Raw genomic sequence first — 22,844 nt, forward strand, 5'->3', positions numbered from 1 at the left:
TTAGTAATTTTTTTCAATTGGACCAACTGAAATGGGACGGGACTCGTAGTTATAGATAGCTGACAAAAAGTTTTCTCGTTTCATAGAGCCTTTTGTTTATACCTTTCGAATAAGATCCCACCATCAAAAATTATAATTTGTTATTCATCATTTTTTGAACTGACAAAAAATTAAAATATTATTATATAATAATAATTATTTAAATTTGATTTAATTTTAATAAACAAAAAATATTGATTCAACTAAAAACTATGGTGTCCTGCTGATAGTGAATATTATAAAATGTATTATATAAGGTTAAGTGAGTGAAGGTATACATATTAAATCTAATAAAACAGATGAATATGTTTGCGATAGGCGAATTAAATAACGCTGAAAATAAATATTTTCTCAAAAATAGATTCTAATGGGGTTAACCTAAAAATATAGGTTATCCGAATGACGTTTACTCCGTCACGAGAATGAATCTTAAAACAATTATAAAAAAGTTATTTTCGGAATTCTACGGTGTTCATTTAATAATTTTCATCCGTTAGAATGCCTATCATGTTTCTGTGTACAGTTTTTACTGATCTAAAACAAAAAAGTTGAAAAAATATTATAAAATGACTATACCAAAATAAAACCAGGTGAAAAATGTTGTGAATGAGATCCCATACATATTTAAACTACAGCGATTTCGAGTTGGGAACGATGTGAATTCGGAAATTGTCGACCTGGTCGTTTTTGAGATATCTTGAAGCATAAGCGTCGAAATTTGTTTCTTTTTTTAAATAGCAAATCATCCATATTAACTATGAAGAAACAAAAGATATAATTTTCTCTTTATAAAAATCAATGACACTACTTTCTTAAGACTTTTTGATTAGGCATTTTTCAAAAAAATACCGATAAACCAACGATGCACAATTCATGAGAAAATTTGGAACCAATTTATTCGACTTCACTCATTATAAATTATCTTTTATATCTTCTATTAATTAGATATCGCAAAATGGTAGTTCTAGAGTAAAATGGTAGCCTCTAGTCATATCAAGGGAGTACAATGGTTTTTCGATAAGGTTTTTGGCTAGAAACTTCTTCACAATAATGATCATTTTCTACATAGTCTGGAGCCTATTTGCTTACAAATTTAATACTTTTAATTTTGTGATCAAAAATTGTGTCAATTAAAAAGCCATCAGTAGATAAAGGAACTGACTAAACTGACTGAACTGAATGAGTGTCAATTTTTGAAGTTTTGAGAAAAGGAGATCTTCCATTTTACTTACCAAAATTAGTATTTTTGAATCATAAGAAATAATTGAGAAAAGAAGTCGAGATAATAATTGAATAGATCATTCCAATGAGGCACATTTTTAGAAAACAAAAAAGATAGTGTGAAGCGCCAATGTTTAAGTGGCAACTAGTAAAGAAAGGTTATGGTCATTTATCACGACATGGGAGTTCGCATAACTGATAGAATGAGTGAGCATGATTTTCGGGAATGTGTATTTTTGGAAGGCTCCGTTCGGCGCTACTGACTAGCGTTGCGATGATATGCGACGGTCCAGCGTAACCTGGGCGCTCAGTGCGGGACTTTTATGTGACCGGTGTAGTGACAAGAAGCCATGGAGGTCTACCGAAGATCCTCTGGGCTGCTGCTGCTTCTTGGATTGTCTCTTCTCGCCACTACCTTGCAGGGTACGTTTACAAAATGTTCTTCAACAAATTATTCAACCCAAATGAATTATGCTTAAAGTGTTAAGTGCGTGGGTTAGAAAGTAGTTCTAAGGTTCGAGTTACGGTGAAATTTTAAAGTCGCAGGTGGCATTTTTCACACGCTTTTTTTCGTTATATAATTTTTAAAAAAACTGGTTTTCGATTCATAATATATGTTACGTTATTTTTTGATGAAGTAACAGTCTAATAATAAAAATTTCCTACACATAAGTATACTCCGAAAATAACTAATAATATGTTTTTAGGTACATTTATTAAAAACCATCGTTCTACACGAGAAATTTCTACGTTTCGTTCACATTAATAGAAAAATAAGTAATTACAAACTCTTATCTATCTAAAAGTAGCTGTGTAGTTATTATTTCATTATAGGCAAGAAGCCAACAAAGGATACCCTAGACTGTTACATATTTAGACCACGATATATTATGTCCATGAAAATTGTAAAATTTTAATATTGAAAACATTCTAACCGCAATATATTTACTACTTTTTACCGTTTTAACCATTGATTTATATAAATGTATGGCAAATTTCAATAAACGCCATATAGAATCAAACACAAATGAATTTTCTTTGCATGTATTAATATACCTGAAAGATATTTTGGAATCACGGGAAAAAATTCCAATAATAAACCTTAACGCTATATCAGCTAATATATGTTTAATTTGAAAAAAAAAAAATGCAGCTCTCACAGTGGAAATATGCCAAATACATACAATAATTTTGAAACTGAATTTTCTAGATTTTGAATATTGACCCAATTCATATATTATTATAATAAAATTCCAATTTGTTTCGTTAAAACTTCAAGAAATAGTTTAGGCATGTATAGTATATCGCCTAGTTCAGAAACTAAGTTTTTTCGTATCACAATGATGGTGATAATTTATTGCTAGCAATATGGGAATAATATGCAGACTATACATTACGTATACCAACGTTAACAACCCAGAACAAAAATGACCATCATAATTATAAAAAAGGCTCAAAAATATAGTATTAAACCTATGAAATTTTTAATTAAAAATGAATTTGAAGGTGTTGTCCTGCTTTGAGTAGTTTTTTAGTCTTGTTTTGCTCATATCTAAGCAAAAAATAGCTCCATTGATACTAAAAAATATCATTTCTTGTTCCTATTCTGTTGATATAAAAATAAGTCATATTTTTACAAAATTGTATCCTTAACCTGTTCGTATTGAATTTGCACAATTTGGAAATTTGTATTGAAGTGGGCGTCAAATTCTAAAATGATGACGTGAATACTGAAAGTTAATCTGATGAAAAGCAACGTATGAATGGTAGTATTGGTAATAATGACATAACTAATAATGTTGGTAGCATTTAAATTTAGTCAACAAAATATAATTCTGTAAATATGATGCTATTTTCGTGGATGTCCTTAGAGTGGTTCTGAACTGAAAACAATATTATTCAGTTCTAACTTTGTAATTATTTATTCACTAGTTATATAACTTGGGAGATGTTTAATACTGTAATTATTTCAAAATTTCTAAATCACTATACGTTGCTAGATACTGCACAAATGGATCAAACGACAGATCATAGTTCTCTATATTTTAATGTTAATTGATCTTGCTCCTTTTCAATTTTAAATATACCCAAGTGTTAAGGTATCATTATAGCACTTTGGATTTTATTAGCTGCATAGCGTTCGATTGATTATTTTAATGTCAGGTTATAAAGTTTATAGCTATTTTATTACCGAAATAACCGTTGATTTCAAAACATTTAAATTATGAGGTTAGACCAGATTATAAACACGATTATACAGTTTTCTATTTAAAGATGATAAGTTCAAGTTCCTCTAAATCAGATTTTGCAGTTGAGTAAAACATATTGTAATTGATGACATGATACCTTTTTGTATACTGTTTAAACTATAAGTGTACTGATTATTCAATCAGGTTGAGAACAGAACGACATCAACTTGTCATCATTCTCTAGACAACTTTAAGTATACTCCAACCAAATAGATTCAGAAACTGATCTATCTTCACACGATCTCGAGAAATGTCAAGATGGTTGTTGACAGAACAGAAAAATTTTGAATTAAAATGAATATTTCGACTGTACTCAAACCTATCACTAATTTATCTCACGTCCGAATTCAACTGCATTCCATTGAAAGAAAAAATACAATTTATTAAATAAATATGTATAACTGTTTTTTCTGTAATTAACATACCTAAATAATTTTTGATTCTTTAATTATTTATTATAACTGGAAATCATCTTAACACAAAATATTCGTCCAGACACTTGCTTGAGTTTTTAAAAATACAAATGTGTATAAAACAATAGTGAAGGGTACTGAAACATCTGTTTTCTATAATAGTTATGGATAATATGATTAAAGCAACAAAAAAAGAGTCTAAAAAAATAAACAATGGAATATTTTACTTCAAATCAACTAGATTCATGGAATACGCGTTTCCAATAACCTCATGATAGGTGAATTTACCAAAAGGTATTTAATAAATAATACCAAGACATACCAGGAAATGCAACTACTCGTACATAGGAAAAATCAGATGGTTAATGTTGGAAAGTCAAAACTAGTATACATGGGAGAAGAAAATGAACAGTTGAACATAGCGATCGATGGAGAAAATTAGAACCAGGCGAAATGATTGAATATTTAGGGATGATTATACACAGAGGAGGAGGAGTAGACGGAAATGAATTAATTTCTCGCGACTCAAAACTCTATCTTATCCGTATACCCGTTCAAAAACGACGGTGTTCAAGATAGCAGGGTACTGCCAAATACAACAAAAAGCAGAATACAAACAAAGAAGATGAAGTATTTAAGAAGAGTGAAAGAAATAACACGTAGACAGAATCAGAAACTAAGCAAAAACTGGAAGGATTAAATATTTAATCAATAGCTGAAAAGGCAAAAAAACAAGCTAAAAATGTTTGGACAAATGGTTAAAATGATCAATAAGAGATCATTAAAGGTATTTGGGAAGCACGATCAAATAACAAAAGGAAGAGAGGTAGACAAATGGAAAGGAAGATTCAATAAATAGCAGGAATATTAGGAGAAATATTGCACCGAGTAAGAACTATGGCAAAAATAGAAAAGTTTTGGGTCGACAGAGCCTTATGATCATATGTCTAATGAAGTTTTGAAAATTCACACAAAATCATGTCTATTTTCGATAATTACACATTTTCAATCATAAATTGAAATGGGAATATTGTAATTAATGAAATTCTAAAAATACTTAGAAAGTAACATAACTTTTGAGCGGCTTCCTTTTAGATATAAATAATATACAGATTTAAAAAAAATAATTATAACATTATAAAGTGTGCAATTTATCACTTAATTATTGAGCATAAAATGCATAAAAATGCATAAAATTCTATAACCAATTATCATCATCATATTTCGTGGGTTAATTTATCATTGCTTCTTGATGAAAAAAAAAACAGTGTACAAGTTCAGCAATGGCTTCAAAAGTGTTATCCGGACTCTGCTCGATCGAAAAGAACCATTAATGGTTATTAGTTTGCTGAATTTAAACGTGGTCGTACAGACACCGATGATGGTGAACGTTCTGGTCGTCCAATTGAAATGGTTACTCCAGAAAACATCAAAAAAGTTCAAAAAAGTTATATCTAATCGTATATTGAAATTGCGTTAGATAGCCGAGGTCGTAAAGATATCAGAAGGCAGTGTGCTTACAATTATGTATGAACATTTGAAAGTTTTTTTTAAGGTGGATGCCGAGTTTACTCACAGTCGATCAAAAACAACAACGTGTTGATGATTTAGAGTAGTGTTCGGACATGTTTAAACGCAATAAATCAGATTTTTTTTGCGTCGATATTAGACAATGGATTAAACATGGATCCATAAATTCCCTTCGGGATTGAAACGATCATGATCTGAGTGAACTTCAGCCGGTGAATCACTTCCTAAGGGTCCAAAGACACAACAGTCAGCTGGAAGGGTTATGGATTCACTATTTTGGGTTGCGCTTGTAATATTGTGCATCGCCTATCTCCAAAAGGGAGACAAAATCAATAGCGAATACTACATAGAGTTGTTGATTGTTTGAATGCAAAAATCAAGAAAAACGGCCTCATATGTGGAAGAAAAAACCCACTGTTTCACCAAAACAATGCACCGATTCATAAAGCGTTGGCAACGATGGTTAAATTGAACGAACGAATTACACTTCGAATTGCTTCCTCATCCACTGTATAATCTAAATCTGGCCCCCAGTGACTACTGGCTATTTGTTGATCTCAAAAAAAAGCTCGCCGATAAGAAATTCAACTCAAACGAAGAAACAACTGAAGAAACTGAAGTCTATTTTGAGGCAAAAGACAAATCCTTCTACAAACACGGTAAAGGGAAGTTAAAGATGCATTGGATTGTTTGGACTGCTCTTGGACTGAATTCTCAAAAGCACTATAAAAATCCCTTATAATCCTTAGAACATGTATAAACTTTGTATAATATAATCCTAGATTTTTTCTGAAACTATGATTGGGTTAACCTGATCATGATCTAAATTTTCGAAACTAACCTGGATCCCGTTCATTCATTGTTGTTCGGAAATTGATCGTGTTAATCTGCTGGTAGTTATATGAGATTCTTTTCTACCCTGGTAGACATCGAAAAGACCCTGGCAGAATAATTATTGATTTTATAGAAAAATCGCATATGGTTAGCTTCGTTTTTATTTGCACTACCAGAAATATACTATTAAATCATATACACCCCCAAAAAAGCGGAGAAAAATAGAAAATAGCGTGCCCTCGTAAAACGTATACTTCTGATAGAAAAATGAAAGCTTTTGATTAAATTTACAAGTAAATAGTTTTATTTTAATATGTATAATCTAAATATGCCAAATTTTTTATTTGCAATCCTCTAAAAATCGAGAAAAAATGATTTTTAAATGGCGGCTCAACTGCTTCAATGGTTGTACCTTCTGCTGATCCTGATTCTAGCAGAAAATTTATTCAATTTAAACCAAAATTACATATAATTTGTTATCATTTGTACTATCTATAAATTATCATTAACTAATTTGCACCCTCAGGTAAAGCGGAGAAAAGATAAAAGTAAAGTTCCTTCTAAAAAATTACTATTCTCACAAAAAAAACTAGATCTCAATGAAACAAAACTTTTGTATATTTTAGTTTTATATCATCCCTTCAATCTGTAGTAAAGTCATAAATAGAAGACTTAAATGGAATACCTATTTTCATCAGTCTTTTAAATACTCAAGAATAAGCAATCGACGTTATTATTATATATTTTGCAATGTTGCTGATGTTTGCAAATGTTTCAGATAATACGTAATCACATTGTAAATATTCAAGTTATCTATTTCAACAATATCTGGAAGACCATGACAACTACAGTTAGATGTCGTTATACTTTTCCACCCTTACGTTTATTATTAAGAATAGTTAGTTTATAGCGTTTCTTTGTAGTTTTTGTCGAACTCCTGGTGTTAGGTGACTAATTCCTTAGTAATAGTGTATTACTGCGTAGAAGGAATTATTCTTATTCTTAACAATTATACTAAATTATTAAATTGTTAACCGAAGCTGGTAAAATTGAGTTGAAATACTAAGTAGACTGTTTATTCTTTTCTTATCATGCCATCTTTATCCCAGCTCAAGTAAAATCTTTTGACTTTCATTTTGGTAGCTGCAGAAATTTTGCCACGTTTTATTAACACCCCAACACGTTCAGGTATGAATAAAAATGATTATTACATTATCAGGTAATTATATATTGAATTGAACAGTATAACTCAATTAATCTCCTTTATTTTATACATCAGATCTGTTATAATCTATCTTCAGATCAACCAACGAATATTTATTGAATTGTTTCCACTTTTGTCATAAATAATAAAAATTTGATTGAATAAAACATGCTATGCTATACATATTTATATTTACGGGATACGAAACGGGTTGAACTCTTTAACTTTACTCAACGGGTTGAACTTTTCAACTTTACTCATACTCTTTCGGTCTGCGCTATGAAAATAATATTTTTTTTACTGTTAGCTTCAGGATTTTCTACCGTACATGCGCAGAAGTTACGGTCATTGGAGCAGCTGGTTAGAATTTTTTTTCTCGATTTTTAGAGGAGTGCATATAGAAAATGTTATTTAGTTGGAACAAATTAAAATTAAGCTATTTACTCTTCGATTTGATCGAAAACTTCCATTCTTATGTCAGAATCATATGTTTTTCAAGAGCTGGTATTTTCATCGCGTTTTTAGGGGGTGCAAATTATATAGTTTTATTTTGGTAGTACAAATAAGAACGAAGCTAGCCACGTGCGATTTTAATATGAAATCAATCGTTATCCTGTTAGGGTCTTTCCGGTCTGGTAGACCAGTGGATAGATTATATCAGCTGCCGGCTTATTTCATTTGTCTATGGTTTTTGGAACTTTAAAAATTTTTCATTTCCCTAAATGGTCCCTAAACTATTAACTCTCATGAGCATTATCGTGATAGGTTACTTAGGTTTACGGTTTTTATAAGTTTTGGTACAATATTAATAATATTAAAAATATTAAACTTTGGTGCAACATCCGTGTGGTGGTGGTGGGGGGCTGTAAATCGTTGATAACTGAATAATGAACAAATAAAAATCAGAAGTTCTTGAAGATCATATTTTAAATTTGAATTTCCACCGAAAATTCGACGTTCGGAAACTGTTACCAAAATCTCGTTAGGAACCGTAATCAGCTGATATGTGATTTACCTTAACCCAGGTTGTAGTTTCCGAAAAGTCCTTAAGTGATTTCAAGAACTTAGATGAATTATGATAAATATCTTAATAGAAAAATAAAAGTAATAGTTTGAAATTTATAATGTTATTGAAGTATGGTATTACGCGATTTGAATAAATAAAAATTTCTGTTTAGATTAAGATTAAGATTACGAATTTTTTAATTTATAAATATTTCTGCCACACAGGTTATATGAAATGAAATTATCGATTCTGCTAAATGTACTAAATATGAAAAATTATGTAAAATATCAAATAATTTACATTTGTTGTCTTACAATATTATTTAAGAAAGCAACCTTAAAATACTCATCTTCAGTTTCTATAAAAATAAATAAGGTCAACTCTACATTGAAACTAATTTTCAAAGCTTTGGAGAGATGTGGTCGTACTTACATTAGTTAAATCCAAAAATATATAGTGTACCAAACAGAGTAATTAAAAATATATTTATACCACAAGGATAGTAATTTTCAATAACCAGAATAGGGGAAACCACGAAGCTGTCATTTTACTAGGTAATTGGCATACGATAAACGAAATTTCAATTATTTTCCAACATTTCTTTTTTAAAATATGAATAAACCACTGGAAGATAAATGTTCCAAAAATTTGAGAGCTAAGCTAGTAATTAAATTTTGATGAGTTAGCTTCAGAACTTTATATAATACTGTATGGTGGTTGAAAAAAAAAGAAAAATTTTTTATTTTTCTGCAATAAGTATGGCATCATACAACTCCCATAATCCTAAAGGTACTTCTCTGAAGCAAGCAAGCTCTATAAAGTATAATACTGATGAAATTTCAGGTTGTTCCAAACTTGAGGGCTCTTAGACTTTCCCCAGTTGTATCCATACTAGTTCTTTCACTATTAATTAAGAATATGATTTAGCTTTCCTTTATTTATAGAGATATTAAGGATAAAAATAACCATATACATAATTGCATTAACTGTTAACTGTTATATTTTTAATGAGTTATGTGCCATTTTAACCAATCTCACGGATAAGCTGAAATAAAAGAATTTGAAAATATGGGTAGAAAATATAATAAGCGTGGCCTACCCAAATTTAATTGACCGTGCTTTGCAACATCAATTTGATCGAAAGTATTTCGGTTTAAAACAATTTACAATACTTTGTAATAAGTAGATGTACTATCTACTCTCAAAATTTTCTCTTTGATTGTCTATTATTCGTGATAGTGAGTCTAGATATCAAGGGAAATATTTTCTTCTGCATTCTATTAATTTAGTCTTACCATTATTGTTCTGAAATATATTCATTTCTAAGCTTTCCCTAAATATTTTTCTTATGCCAGAGCATATTGTTCTTTCTTCAAAGTTTCATCATAATTTTGACCAATAAATTTGAATTAAAAATCAGTCATACGTCCCTTTACTTATATAAATGTGGCAACTTTACAAGAATATACATAATAATTAACTATTGAGAGAGTAATGTATTTGACCTTTAGAACTTAATGTTATTGGTAGTAAATTTCTACAATTCTAGCATGAGCTACATAGAGGAAATATGTAATGGGGAAAGAAGGTCCCACAACAATATTCACATAAGAAAACTATAAAACTTCATATACCCATATATATATATATATATATATATATATATATATATATATATATATATAATACTTCTATATGGAGAGTTTCTATAAGTGAAAACTGTTCCGACTAAGGAAGACAAAATGGCAATGATTTTTCTGTCCTTCGAGGTTCCAGCTCGTTTCTGCGTATAAATAAATTTTGAGTTGTTTTGCATAATTCCATTTTAGTGGTTCACTTTTAGCAGTTACTAGATTAGGATAGGTTAGTAGTTTTAACAACCTAGCATAGAGCTCCGAAAGGCAGAAGGAGCTACCCGATCCATTCATTTCAGCGTCGTTGGCTGTTGTTGGAAGGAATATGGATTTTCAATGCATATTATCGGGTTTTTGTATCAATGAAATGAGCAACATAATTTTTTTTCTATTTAGATTGCATATAAAACAGTAATTTGTACATTATTAATTTCAATACCAAAATGATCTGTCTGGAAATTCGATCTCTAATTTAGTAATAACTACGCATCAAACAATCACATTTAAATTATCAAAGTATTTCAATATAAACTAGATAAATGTTATGTCACTATGTAGGTGCTAATAATAATATCTAGCGTCAGAAAATGTATAATTCACTCGAATCTGATATACACTTCTGTTTATTGGAATAGCATACAAGTCTTGGGACAGAGTTTTGAAATTTTTTAGCTGTGTAAATTTACTTCACATGTTTATCAATATTAAGTTATTAGGATCCACAAAAAAAATAATTTCACTATAATCATTAACCCTTTCAGTCCAGCCATCTTCTAATTTGACAATAATGCAGCTTTCTGAATTTCAGTTAACTGAGGAAGCATTAAGTATAATCTTACTTCAGCTGAACTCAAATTAATTATAGAATTATTTGTCACTAAGAATGACAGTGACATTAGGTAGGAACTCCAAGTTACAGTACGAATTGAGTACGATAAATATGAAAATTATGTATTATTAGACAACATTGGAAACAACAGTTTAAAGCAGCTGTGACACCAAGGAAAATATGTGAAATTGAAGAGGATCATACAGTTGATGAGCGAATGGCACATCGTTATTTTAAACGTTTTAATACGCTTAGTAGATATTTGACACTAATTGAGTCATTGAGGTTACCAGGCAAGCACTAGAAAACCAACCTAGTACCTGCATTCGCCGATTAAAGGACTTCATTTGACCTTCTAAAGATACCATACATCTCCGCTTAAAATCATTAGGTAAGATCTATAAAAGTTGTCCAATAGTGCCATACGAATTAACCGAGATTTCAGCGAAATATCGAGTAGAGATCCATGCACTACCAAATGATGATCATTTTATTAGGACGCATTGCGATGAAAAATGGATGTATGGACAATTACCAGAGCTCGTCGCAAAGAGAGGTCGATTAGAACAGAAAGTTTTGTTGTGTGTTCATGAAGATTTAGTATGCTTCGAAATCATTCAAGATGGTCAAGATATCAATGCTTAGATATATAGTGGATACCTGATTGGAATATAAGAGGTTTGATCGGAGAAATATCCATGTTTGATTAACCGAAAGCAGGCTCTCTTACATCAAGACAATGTTAAACCACATACTGCGAAAGATACGTGGATCAAGATCGAAGAACTTGGTGGTATTGAACTCCTACAAGCCAACATTAGTCCGGACCTTGCACAGTCTGATTACTATTAATGCAAATTCATGGTGAACTTTTTTTGTGGGTACAATTGAAACCAAAGAAAATGTTGAAAATGCATTGCGACAAATTTTTGCATCTAATCCCAAATAATGGTTTACCGAGATCTCATAAAGCTTTTCAGAACGTTGGGTTAAAATTATAGGATACGTTGGAACATACCTCGAATATTAAAGCTTTCTTTTCGTATGATTATTTAATGACAAAGGAAATCGACCATTATGAGGGACATCTCAAGACAATTTCGGAGAACTTCTGAAACATTCAGACACGTGGAACGCCACGAAGCATTTCTCACATCCTTATCGTGATTTATATTTTTAAGTAATGAATACATTTTGCAAATACTGGACGGGTTTTCTTTGACAGGATTTGGACGAATTTGTCATGGGAAGTATACCCATTGTCCAGCCTGTAATCGTAAACGACTTGCTCTTCTAGATGCCCTTTCTTGCCTCGTTATATTCCCTAATATACTTTCTGCAATACCTATCCTATAGTCGCTAAATGTCAACCTTTGTACATTAGGCATATTTTTATGTAATACATAGGTTTTATAATGAGGGCTTCTTTCTGTTTTCGATGATTTTCACAATTTATATTATTATATAACAGTGACATGAATTAGACATATCAATAAAAATATTTTTTTTTCTTTAAAGTTGTGCAAAATGAGGTTGAGTCAGACGGTTCTTCCGATTTCTAATGTAGGTTAAGTTATTTAAATAAATAGTATTTTTATGGTGTGCTTCTGCATCAGTGTACATGAAGGCAGCACTGATCATTTCTGTCGACTCCACCCATCCCACGATCATAATCGATGACTGTCGTGGATTTTAGAATGGGATCCTTAGTTTTATCATCATTTTTACCAGTATTCGTCATGGGAGTATTTGATTCTTAGTTCCCACCATATGAATAAGTTTATTTCAATACATCTTATTGCAGCTAAGCAAAATTTAGATTTATTTTATGAGTGGGTGTTATATTTGTCCCAATGTAACGAACTACTGCCTTATTTTTCAAATTTTGTTTGCTCGAATGTATTTCGTAATCTAGACAATATCTCGAACAGGATACGCGTTTTTTTTTAATTTTTATGCCAAATCTTGTCCATCTGATTTGTAGAATTGGTCATAAATGAGGTGCGAAACTTCATCAATTATTCGTCGATAGACAGCTTCTTATAACATGAAAATATATAATGTGGTTAATGTGGTTTCTTTCATGTAAACGTCACATTTTGAATATCCAAACTGAGTTTGTATTCCAAATAATTTCCCCATTTTCAGTTTTTTCACCATAAGTTTTCAAAAGCAATTTTTCCATTTCAAATTAATGAGATAAAATATTACAAGCGCATCGAGATCCTTGACTATTGCTGGTGGCTACTTTGAGAATGAATTTGTTTTCAATCATTTTTTTATACATGAAATGATAATGCAAACACAGATCGACGTCAATACCATAATATAGTTGACCCACGATGCGCCGACTTTGTGTGTCAATGCTTTAAATGGTAATCTGATTTAATGAAATATTTGTAACCAGTACACTGTTAATAAGTTACTTTGCTAACGATTAATTGTAAATTATCGTTTATAGTATAGCCAGTAAAGATGAATCAAGCTTGATTGTAATTTTTATATTAATCCGTAACAATTAATTACATTGAGAAGAAATTGATAGATTCAATAGTAATAGTACTTACTACTTAGTCAATATGGCGTAGTAGTTAGTTTTCCAAATGTAATAAAACCTTGACATTATTTTAAAAGAAATTCTTCAAATGTACTTGACATGATATGAAAACTATTCAATATAGCTTTTACGTGAAACTGTACATTATTAACTAGATATTTTTAAACTGAATATAAATAAATCTGGTTAGTAATTCACAAAAAGAGACCAATGTTACGGCTGTGACGTAATGTTTGAAAAAATGCCAAAAAATATAAGGTTTTTTCTGTTTTCAATGATTTTCATACTTTATATTATTATATAATAGTAACGTAGATTAGATATACTAATAGAAAGCATTTTGTTCTGTTTAAAGGTGTGCAAGGTGAGGTCGAGTCAGAAGGTCCTTCCGAATCCGAATGCAGGCCGTACATCGAGAAGGCTTTGAAGGAGCTGGAGGCTGGCGAAGCTACCGTTATTTCATCGGCGGAAGAAGGCGATGGCGATAGCAAAGAAGATATTCCCACAGTAGAGATAACTACTGACGACTCCACTCACCAAGAAGGTGAGGGAGAAAATGACGACACTAACGATGATAAAAGTAAAGAAAATGATCAAATTGTTTCCGAAAAAATCGAGCCAGAGGTACGACCCACTGTTATTCAAAAAATTGCTTCATTTTTCCAAAAAGTTTTTCAGAGAACTCCAAGCAAAAAAGAAGGAGCAGCAAATGACAGCAAGAAATCTGAAGATAAGGTATTAAAAATTGAATTTAAAGTGCAATTTCCGTCATGACCTCAACATGATAATAACAATGTTCTTTTTATTCTTATATTCTTGTTTTGTTAATATTCTAATTCCCTCTACGGTCTTTCTCGTTTTCTTTATTATTATTTTGTCGACCTAACTATTATTATTATTTCTCATTACGATTCTGAATCGGTTGTGCTCTACTTTTCAACACATTATTTGAGAATATGAGCTTATCATTAAACTGATAATAAGAGAATTCAATAAAGCATGTTTCATTTTTCAAAAAAATATTAAACTATAAACCGTACAAACATATCTAAAAGAAATATTTGGCGTTGGACCAAAACATTCGCTTTCAAGGAATAAAGTTCTAAGTTCTAAGTATATGAAGTTTGGAGAGATATGCAATAATTATTTAAATTTATTCACTGTTTAGATGAGGTTACATTCATTCTAGATATTATTCCATATGATCATAGTCAGATTCTTCAAAAATCTATATTTTTTTATAGTTCGCAAACTGCTAATAAACGAGATCTTTATACTTGGTATACACTCAGTCATTAAAGTGACACATTGAACTTATATACATGCTGTTCATTGAAGAAATCAAAAAAGAGGTTAGCAATAAATAAAATAGAAATAATCCTCCGCACAACTGGTTAAAATTTGGACAATCTATAATTGGAGCTTACCTATTGTAAAATTGTATAAGAATATATTAACAAACTTTTCAGTATCTTTCAGATTTTCCTCACTTTAAACTATACCTGACTCCTTTGACTCTTGCTGCTTCATTAGGGGTTTTCCTATTATTTGCATAAAATTCATAAAGCGAATAATTCTTTTTAGCCAGAAGATTCTAGTGGAGAACAGACAATCGAATCTGATGAAACCAACAGCAAAGAAATTGACACAGATGGTGATTCTAAAGAAGCTGAATTACAACAAGATGTTTCTAAAGAAGACGATGCAAATAATGAAATTTTAGAATCTGAAACAGAAAACATCGGTGACGATAGTACGGAAGATGAAGATAAAAATGAAGAAATCGCTTCAGACGATGAAGAAAGTAATGAACAACCTGATTTAGAAAATAAAGATGAAGATGATGATAAAGAAGACGTTGAACAGCTACAGACTGAGGAAAAACAAATAGAAAATGAACAAAAAGATGATAGTAAAGAACAGGTTGACCAAGATAGTGACAAAAGTGAAGAACGTGGTGATAGTTTAGAAGAACACATAGAAGCAGAAATTCAACAGCAAGATAGCAAAGAAAATGAGCAAACACAGGAAGACGAAGATCAAAAAGACAGTACTGAAGGTCCAAGCCAAAGCGCTGAGGATAATGCTCAAAGTGAAGAAAATAAAGTCCAAATTGTAGAAGAAAAGAGCGAGACAAAGGATGAGACTATGGAACATACTCATGAAAATGAAGAAGAATACTCCCAAGTTGTTAGAGATGATTCGAAAGAAGTTGAAGAGGATGATTCTCAAGAAGATAAGAAAGTTGAATCGACGGAGGTCCCAGAAGACGATTTAAAAGAAAATGAAAAAGCACGTTCAAAAGAAGATGAAAAAGTTGATTCAAAGGAAGATGAAGATGATTCAAAAGAGATTCAAGGAGATCAAGCTACTACAATAGAGGATCCAAAAGAAGGAGATGAAGAAAATATCGGTGGTGGTGATGATAGCACAGAAGGCACACAAGACCGATCTAAAAGGTCTACTGATGAAGTAGATTTTAAAGAAGATCAGTCAATGGAGGAAACCACAAAACCTGATGAAAATGCGAGCGATTTAAAAGAAGATGAGAGCGACTCCAAGGAAAATATTGATGATGAATCTAAAGAAAAACCAGGTGCACAATCTGAAGAGCAGGTTAAGGAAGATAAATATGTTACAGAAGAAGTGAAGGGCGATAGAAAAGAAGACAAAGTAAAATTAACTGAGGCAGCTGACGATGATGATAATGGTAAGTGCCTAAATTATGGATTAAAATATAAAATTAATGTACAATTTTATTATACTATAGATAAAGAAAAGTCAGCTGGTGATGAGAAGGAATCAAATAAGCAGGAATCTGTGAGTGAAGAAACGGAAGATAATAGAAGCGAAGAAAGTACAAATGGTGGACCAGTAGAAGATCTATCATTCGATACAGAAATTCCAACTGATTTAAGATCTAGAGACCATGTCGAACAATTACTTAAAGTAGATGATGACTCCTCAGAATCAGAAAATATAATTAATAAAGTATCTGATATAACTTTAAGAGATCTCAAGAAACTTTACGAAAACGCTATCAAGCCCTTAGAAGTTTTATATAAGTATAGAGACTTAAGTAATAGACATTTTGGTGATTCTGAAATTTTCTCAAAACCACTAATCTTATTTATGGGTCCATGGAGTGGAGGAAAGTCTTCGATAATAAATTACTTGACTAATAATGAATTCAACGATACTGCTATAAGAACAGGTGAGACGACGTTAGAAATGATTCTAATCATATTGCAAATTAGAAAAAATATTTATACATTTCAAAAAACTGTCTCTTACTAATACTTAGGTGCGGAGCCTTCACCCGCGTATTTCAACATTTTAATGTATGGAGAAGAAGCTGAGATAATTGAAGGTACCGAATTAGCTGCCGACTTTACATTCTCAGGTTTGCAAAAGTTTGGGCAAGGGCTAGAAGAGCGATTAAGAGGAATTCGGTTACCATCTAAATTACTTGAAAAGGTAAGTGAACAAGGCAGTTCATAGTAGCATGCAACACTAAAAGGAATTTCATCAAATACCTCGGATCTTTCATGTCTTGTCTGATCGTTGTTTGACCGATAATTACAAAAGATTCGAATTTCTTCTTTTGTTTTTATTAGCGTCTGTACATAAATTGAGTAAACAACGCGGTTCAAATGGAACTATATTTTTTAGGTTAACATTGTCGAAATACCAGGTATCCTTGAAGTAAGGAAACAAGTTTCAAGACTATTTCCATTTAATGATGCTTGTCAGTGGTTTATCGATAGAGGTGATATTATATTCTTGGTATACGATCCCTCAAAACTCGATGTTGGACCAGAAACAGAAGCAATTTTGGATCAGCTTAAAGGGCGAGAACACCAGGTACCATTTCAAATAGTTTATACTACAATCAATAACAAAAATATACAATAGTAAATAAAGTTGTCAATAAAAATCTATACGTGTATTATGGAAATACATGTTTCTATTAAGTACAGAAATTACATTATTTCCGATTGAAATGATTGCAGTAGAGCATTATTTTACATAATTTCTGATGAAAAATTTAATTTGTAGACACGTATAATTTTGAATAAAGCTGATCAAGTAAAACCAGAAGAACTAATGAGAGTGCAAGGAGCTTTGATTTGGAATATATCTCCTTTGATGTCCTCTCCTCAACCTCCAATTATGTACACAACGTCACTTTGGTCACGACCTTATGAGCCATGGGCTCCTGTGAGATTACTACAAGCTCAGGAGAGAGCTTTTCTCAGAGATTTAAGAGGAGCTATTGATAAGAGAATCGAAAACAAAATAGCGAGTGCACGTAGATTCGCAGTAAGTATTAGGCAATTCTCATAAGTTCGGGATTAGGTACTATATAGTTCAGGGTACCCTAAAATTGTACTTATGCCCTTTTACGGGGTATCTGATTGTATGTAACTTTTCTACACCTATAAGTATTTTGCATTTTGGTGAAATTTGAAAAAGCAAATCTTCTGACTCAATGACTTCGAAATTTCTGGAAGCGTTGGTGATATTCATACTGAATACACTGTTTACACCACTACTCACAATTCCACTGTATGACGCGCGTCTCTGAAGACGATAACTTGGTTATCGAAACGCGCGTTAGACAGTGTAATTGTGAGTGTTGGTGTAGTCGTGGTGTAAACAGTGTATTTAGTTCTGACTCAATGCTTTACTATAACGTTTATTCTCTTGACTCTTTATTTGCTTACAAGAAAAAAATTAATATAATTTGAACCCAAATATATTTGGTAAGATACATTACAGTAACCGTGGCAGAATGACAACAGACAAATATAATGAAATGATCATTTATCCATTGTCAAAATCAATTTGGAAAAAATACGAAATAAATGCTAAGTTTAATGAATTAATGTATTTTTAGGTGCGTGTGCGTAACCACGCTAAAATGGTGGACTGTTATCTCACAACCTACTACAATCACAAATCAGTCTTCGGAAATCGTAAACAAGTCGCCGATGCTATAATAGAACATCCTCAAGATTATCATATTTACGAAGGTCTTTCCACTCTAACCAATATATCTCGTTACGATCTTCCAGATCCAGATGTCTACAGAGATTTCTTCAAGCTAAATCCATTGTATGAATTCCAGCAACTTTCCTCTACATGTACCTATTTTAGAGGATGTCCTATTAATAGGTTAGATATCGCTATTGCATACGATCTTCCGGAATTACTAGGAACGCATAGAAAACGGGTAGAAACCGCATTAGCCGAGGCAGCTTCTGGTACACAACAGCAAACTTCAACGCCTGGTAGTTGAGCTGATACCTACTAGTTCCAAGTATTAACCTCACTTGTACATTCAAGTCATGTGAATACTGAGCAACTGATTTTATCCTTGAAATTTGATTCCAGTTACTCTAAATGACTCCAATACCCAAATTTAATGCATCTCATGACCTTTAAAAGACTGGTTCACGTTTTGGGATAAACATCTTATTTTCACATAAGACTTCATGGACTCATTAAGTTTTAAAACATCGCGATATGTTCAATTTTCGGAAGTCGATCGAAACCTAGAATAATTATTACTCGTAATATAAATATAAGTAACTAGCAAATTAAACGACTTTTTGAAAATTATTGTCACTCGCATATTGAATATTAAGCATTAGTGCAACGTGGTCATTTTGGAACTGATGTAAACTTATTTATGTGGACTTCGAAGACAATTTAGCGCCATGCTTACATAATATTTTTTCATTCTGTTTGACTCATTTTCGATCGAAAAATTGTTATTAGCTAACTAATGTGTTCGTTCAGAATGAAAGAATGTTATATTTATAGTCTCCTGCCAGTGTGTTGATCGCATTTAAGAGTTCTTGCTATCGGAGTGTTCATGCATCCAGCATTCGATTTCAAAGAGAGTAGTTTAAATATTTTGCCGCCAGATGTACAATTCCTTACTAAAATTTTGAAAATACTGTGGTTTATTGTTGTTATGTGTAGATTGAATGTTCAGAGATAATTGAAACGTTGTACTTAGTTATTATATCTGTTCTTTTTCATTCGAATTATTTATGAATAATAACACGTAAGAAGACATTACTATATAGGTTAAGTAAATGAATAAAATAAATATATTTACCTTTGTATCAATTTCTTTAATTTACCATGCAACCCATTATGAATAAAATATGCCGTTGATTTATGAATAGTATACTTATTTCGCCCACACAACATAAGCATTTGTGGAAATGGTTAAAAAGTTCTAAGTTAAAAAAACGATGATTTATATGAATATACTAATCAATTTTACGTATTCAAACAATATTATTATCTCAAAGCTCCTTATATTAAATCAATATACCACTCATATGAAATTAACTATGTATTACAATTTTTATATATTTATACAATAAATGCGATATATGAATTCACTGAATAAACATTAAAAGAAAAAACAATACAAAAATCTTGAAATATTCTTAGAAACCAATCCGTATCTAGATGAATAATTGATCAGAAATAAAACAAATAATTTCAATACGGCACTGATTTTTATATAAAGTACAATACTTGTATCTAGGGAAGTCTAAAGTTCAGTTGTGTACAAATAGAACTGATCAGTTCTACCAATCTTATATTTACGAATGACTACCACTATATAGTTTGGAATAATTTCTTATCATAGTTTCTTGCACAAAATAGTACATATTACTTTATAACTATATATAAGTCTGTTATTTAATGATCCTTTGACTATTACAAATCTATATAAAATAATAGAAATTATACAATTTTTTGACAATAGATTCATCAGATTGAAAGTTGATCTAAGCAAGTTATATTGAAATGATTTTACTATACGAACGCTCTAGGCTTTTATGAATCAATTTTATTTGCGTTGTGGCAAAAATCTGCATTTGATCTCGATTAAAAAATTGACCTAAAAAATGAGTGACAATTGACGTATGTCAAGGGAGGGGATCCTAAAAAATATTCATAGTAAACGTCAACATTATTTAGATATGTACCCTGAAAATGAATCGTAGTGAGGGATTTGTTAAAAGAAGAAATATAACAAGGGATAATAGTGAGGGTTTAAACAAAGAAGAACAAAACAATGAAAAAAAATCTAGCCGCGATGAAGATTCCCAAGATGGGGATTCAAAAGAAACAAGACTAACACTTATGGAAGAAGTTCTGCTTTTAGGACTAAAAGATAAAGAAGGTTACACGTCTTTTTGGAATGATTGTATATCCAGTGGTCTACGGGGATGTATCTTAATTGAATTAGGATTGAGAGGGCGCATAGAACTTGAAAAAACTGGAATGAGAAGAAGAGGCCTACTTGCAAAAAAACTTATTGTAAAAAGTGATACCCCTATTGGAGATGTACTTCTTGATGAGGCATTGAAACATCTAAAAGAAACTGATCCACCAGAAACAGTTCAAAGTTGGATTGAATACTTGAGTGGGGAAACCTGGAACCCATTAAAATTACGATATCAGTTGAAAAATGTTAGGGAACGTTTGGCAAAAAATTTAGTTGAAAAAGGTGTGCTGACTACTGAGAAACAAAATTTTCTATTTTTTGATATGACTACCCATCCCTTAACAGATAATATTACAAAGAGCCGTTTAATCAAGAAAATCCAAGATGCAGTTCTATCTAAGTGGGTAAACAATCCTCAGCAAATGGATAAAAGGATGTTAGCTCTAATATTCTTGGCACAGGCAAGTGATGTACTTGAGAATGCCTTTGCACCACTCAATGATGATGATTATGAATTAGCTACTAAAAGAGTAAGAAAACTTCTTGATTTAAATTTTGAAGAAGAAGCCAACAAACCGAACACATCGGATGTGTTGTGGGCTGTATTTGCCGCTTTTACTAAATAAGAATATATTAATATGGTTATTTTTACCAAATCACCAATCCCTTGGAATTAATATTTTCTATATTTTTGAGGTATATACTCAAAACTAATGATTTTTTTTATATAGTTTCAATTCCAATATTTATTCTTTATATTGTTGACGGATTTTATTGAAATTTTATTAAAACAAATATACAAACAGTACAACTTTTTATAAACCACTTTTATGGCTTTTAGGAAATGCCTTTTGAGTATTTTATCATAAGTTATGATTAAATTATACTTATTTAAATTTAAGTTAATCATACCTCAAGAAAAATAAATAGGTGAATGCTATTTGGTAAAAAAACCAAATAACACTTGTCCTTTAGAATATAATGTATAATTATCATTTTATTTTGTAAATTCTTCGCTAGGGTTAGGAATTTTTGAAAAATCTTTTATTTCATTTGAGGCCATCACAAATTAGTAGATAATTTTCATATTATTATGAAAACTTTTAAGTAAAACCTAACTAATTTTTAAATGTTCAATGATGTTAAAAATCATGTGATTTGTTATTTACTTTTTTTGCTTTGGCACATTGAGCAATTTTTTTGTTCCTATATCATTGGATAAATAATATGAAATGTTTTCTACTGGTGATGACATTTATTCATCAGAGCTTTAACCATAATGTGTATCTTTGGTGACCATACGAAAATATTTATGTTCAGGTAAAACTGTGATATTCTCATCACCTGCATCCATTAATAAATGAATATAATTATTCCAGACTCATATTGACATTATGGTCACTGCTTCAAAATAATTTATATTAAATTCTTGATTCTCCGATTTCTGTTTTTTGCAATATTTGTCATTCCAACCTTCACAAAATTTATTTAGTTATTTTTTTATAAAACAACCTTTATTTGTATCTTTGTAGCATTAATTCAAAATACAAACTTGAAATACTTTTTTTTATTATTGTCAAACATTTTCAACACGAAATATAGATGTAACAGAATCCCACATTTTTTAAATCTAGTATTACTTTGAAATTTCTATGTTTAGATAAATGTCATACATATATAATAAACTTAAATGTTGAATTGTGTTTCCTTATATCAAATTTTGACAATATTTTGAAAAAATAATACATAGCATTCACATTCAAAATTATTTTTAACACATGGTCACTAAGACTTTTCTGTAAGTTAATTTTTGGTTCCCCGTCAGTTGTTGAAATAAATTCATTTCTCAAATTCAAGACATTTATATTTGAAAAATAAAATATTCAAAAAGTTATCGTCAATATAATCCAAAATTGACTTTTTCTGACTTCATCAGTCATTACTTGGTTCCTACATGAGATAGAAAAATTTAAAACGTTAAAGTTTAAGGTTCAAAATGAGATGTGGTAGACCTTCTAAATAGTATTTGTTAATAATTTATGAGAAATTGAAATGTATAAATTTTCA

General features: G+C 30.9%; 2 protein-coding genes and 1 long non-coding RNA gene across 4 annotated transcripts; all 3 read left to right on the forward strand.

Annotated features, from left to right (window-relative positions):
• Positions 1 to 1,460: 1,460 nt before the first annotated feature.
• On the forward strand, positions 1,461 to 19,653 carry LOC130899909 (midasin). Of its 2 annotated transcripts, none has more exons than XM_057810091.1 (8): positions 1,461 to 1,683; positions 13,872 to 14,251; positions 15,101 to 16,226; positions 16,287 to 16,730; positions 16,821 to 16,993; positions 17,189 to 17,380; positions 17,576 to 17,839; positions 18,417 to 19,653. In XM_057810091.1, the coding sequence occupies exons 1-8, from the start codon at positions 1,611 to 1,613 to the stop codon at positions 18,816 to 18,818; spliced, it is 3,054 nt and encodes a 1,017-aa protein (XP_057666074.1). In that variant the 5' UTR covers positions 1,461 to 1,610; the 3' UTR covers positions 18,819 to 19,653. The 2 variants fall into 2 exon arrangements, with proteins under 2 accessions (XP_057666074.1, XP_057666082.1); XM_057810099.1 differs by having other exon boundaries at positions 1,550 to 1,683; positions 13,872 to 14,140.
• LOC130899921 (uncharacterized) lies at positions 1,984 to 2,288 on the forward strand. Its single transcript, XR_009060115.1, has 2 exons — positions 1,984 to 2,037; positions 2,095 to 2,288. It is a non-coding gene; the product is annotated as an uncharacterized LOC130899921 (long non-coding RNA).
• Positions 19,654 to 20,132: 479 nt separating the features above from the next.
• Positions 20,133 to 22,475, forward strand: LOC130899925 (Golgi phosphoprotein 3 homolog sauron). The gene has a single exon (XM_057810120.1). It carries the CDS (start codon positions 20,543 to 20,545, stop codon positions 21,401 to 21,403), a length of 861 nt encoding a protein of 286 aa, XP_057666103.1. The 5' UTR covers positions 20,133 to 20,542; the 3' UTR covers positions 21,404 to 22,475.
• Positions 22,476 to 22,844: the final 369 nt, after the last annotated feature.

The sequence above is a fragment of the Diorhabda carinulata genome, chromosome 1 (assembly GCF_026250575.1).
Source record: "Diorhabda carinulata isolate Delta chromosome 1, icDioCari1.1, whole genome shotgun sequence".
Taxonomy (NCBI): Eukaryota; Metazoa; Arthropoda; class Insecta; order Coleoptera; family Chrysomelidae; genus Diorhabda; species Diorhabda carinulata.

What these genes read in the sequence shown, in the direction of transcription:
- LOC130899909 (XM_057810091.1), top strand. Translation starts at nt 1,611, where the DNA reads ATGGAGGTCTACCGAAGATCCTCTGGGCTGCTGCTGCTTCTTGGATTG. An exon ending in TCTCGCCACTACCTTGCAGG is followed by an intron (nt 1,684 to 13,871) that starts GTACGTTTACAA and finishes TTCTGTTTAAAG; the next exon opens with GTGTGCAAGGTGAGGTCGAG. An exon ending in GCAAGAAATCTGAAGATAAG is followed by an intron (nt 14,252 to 15,100) that starts GTATTAAAAATT and finishes AATTCTTTTTAG; the next exon opens with CCAGAAGATTCTAGTGGAGA.
- LOC130899925 (XM_057810120.1), top strand. Translation starts at nt 20,543, where the DNA reads ATGAATCGTAGTGAGGGATTTGTTAAAAGAAGAAATATAACAAGGGAT.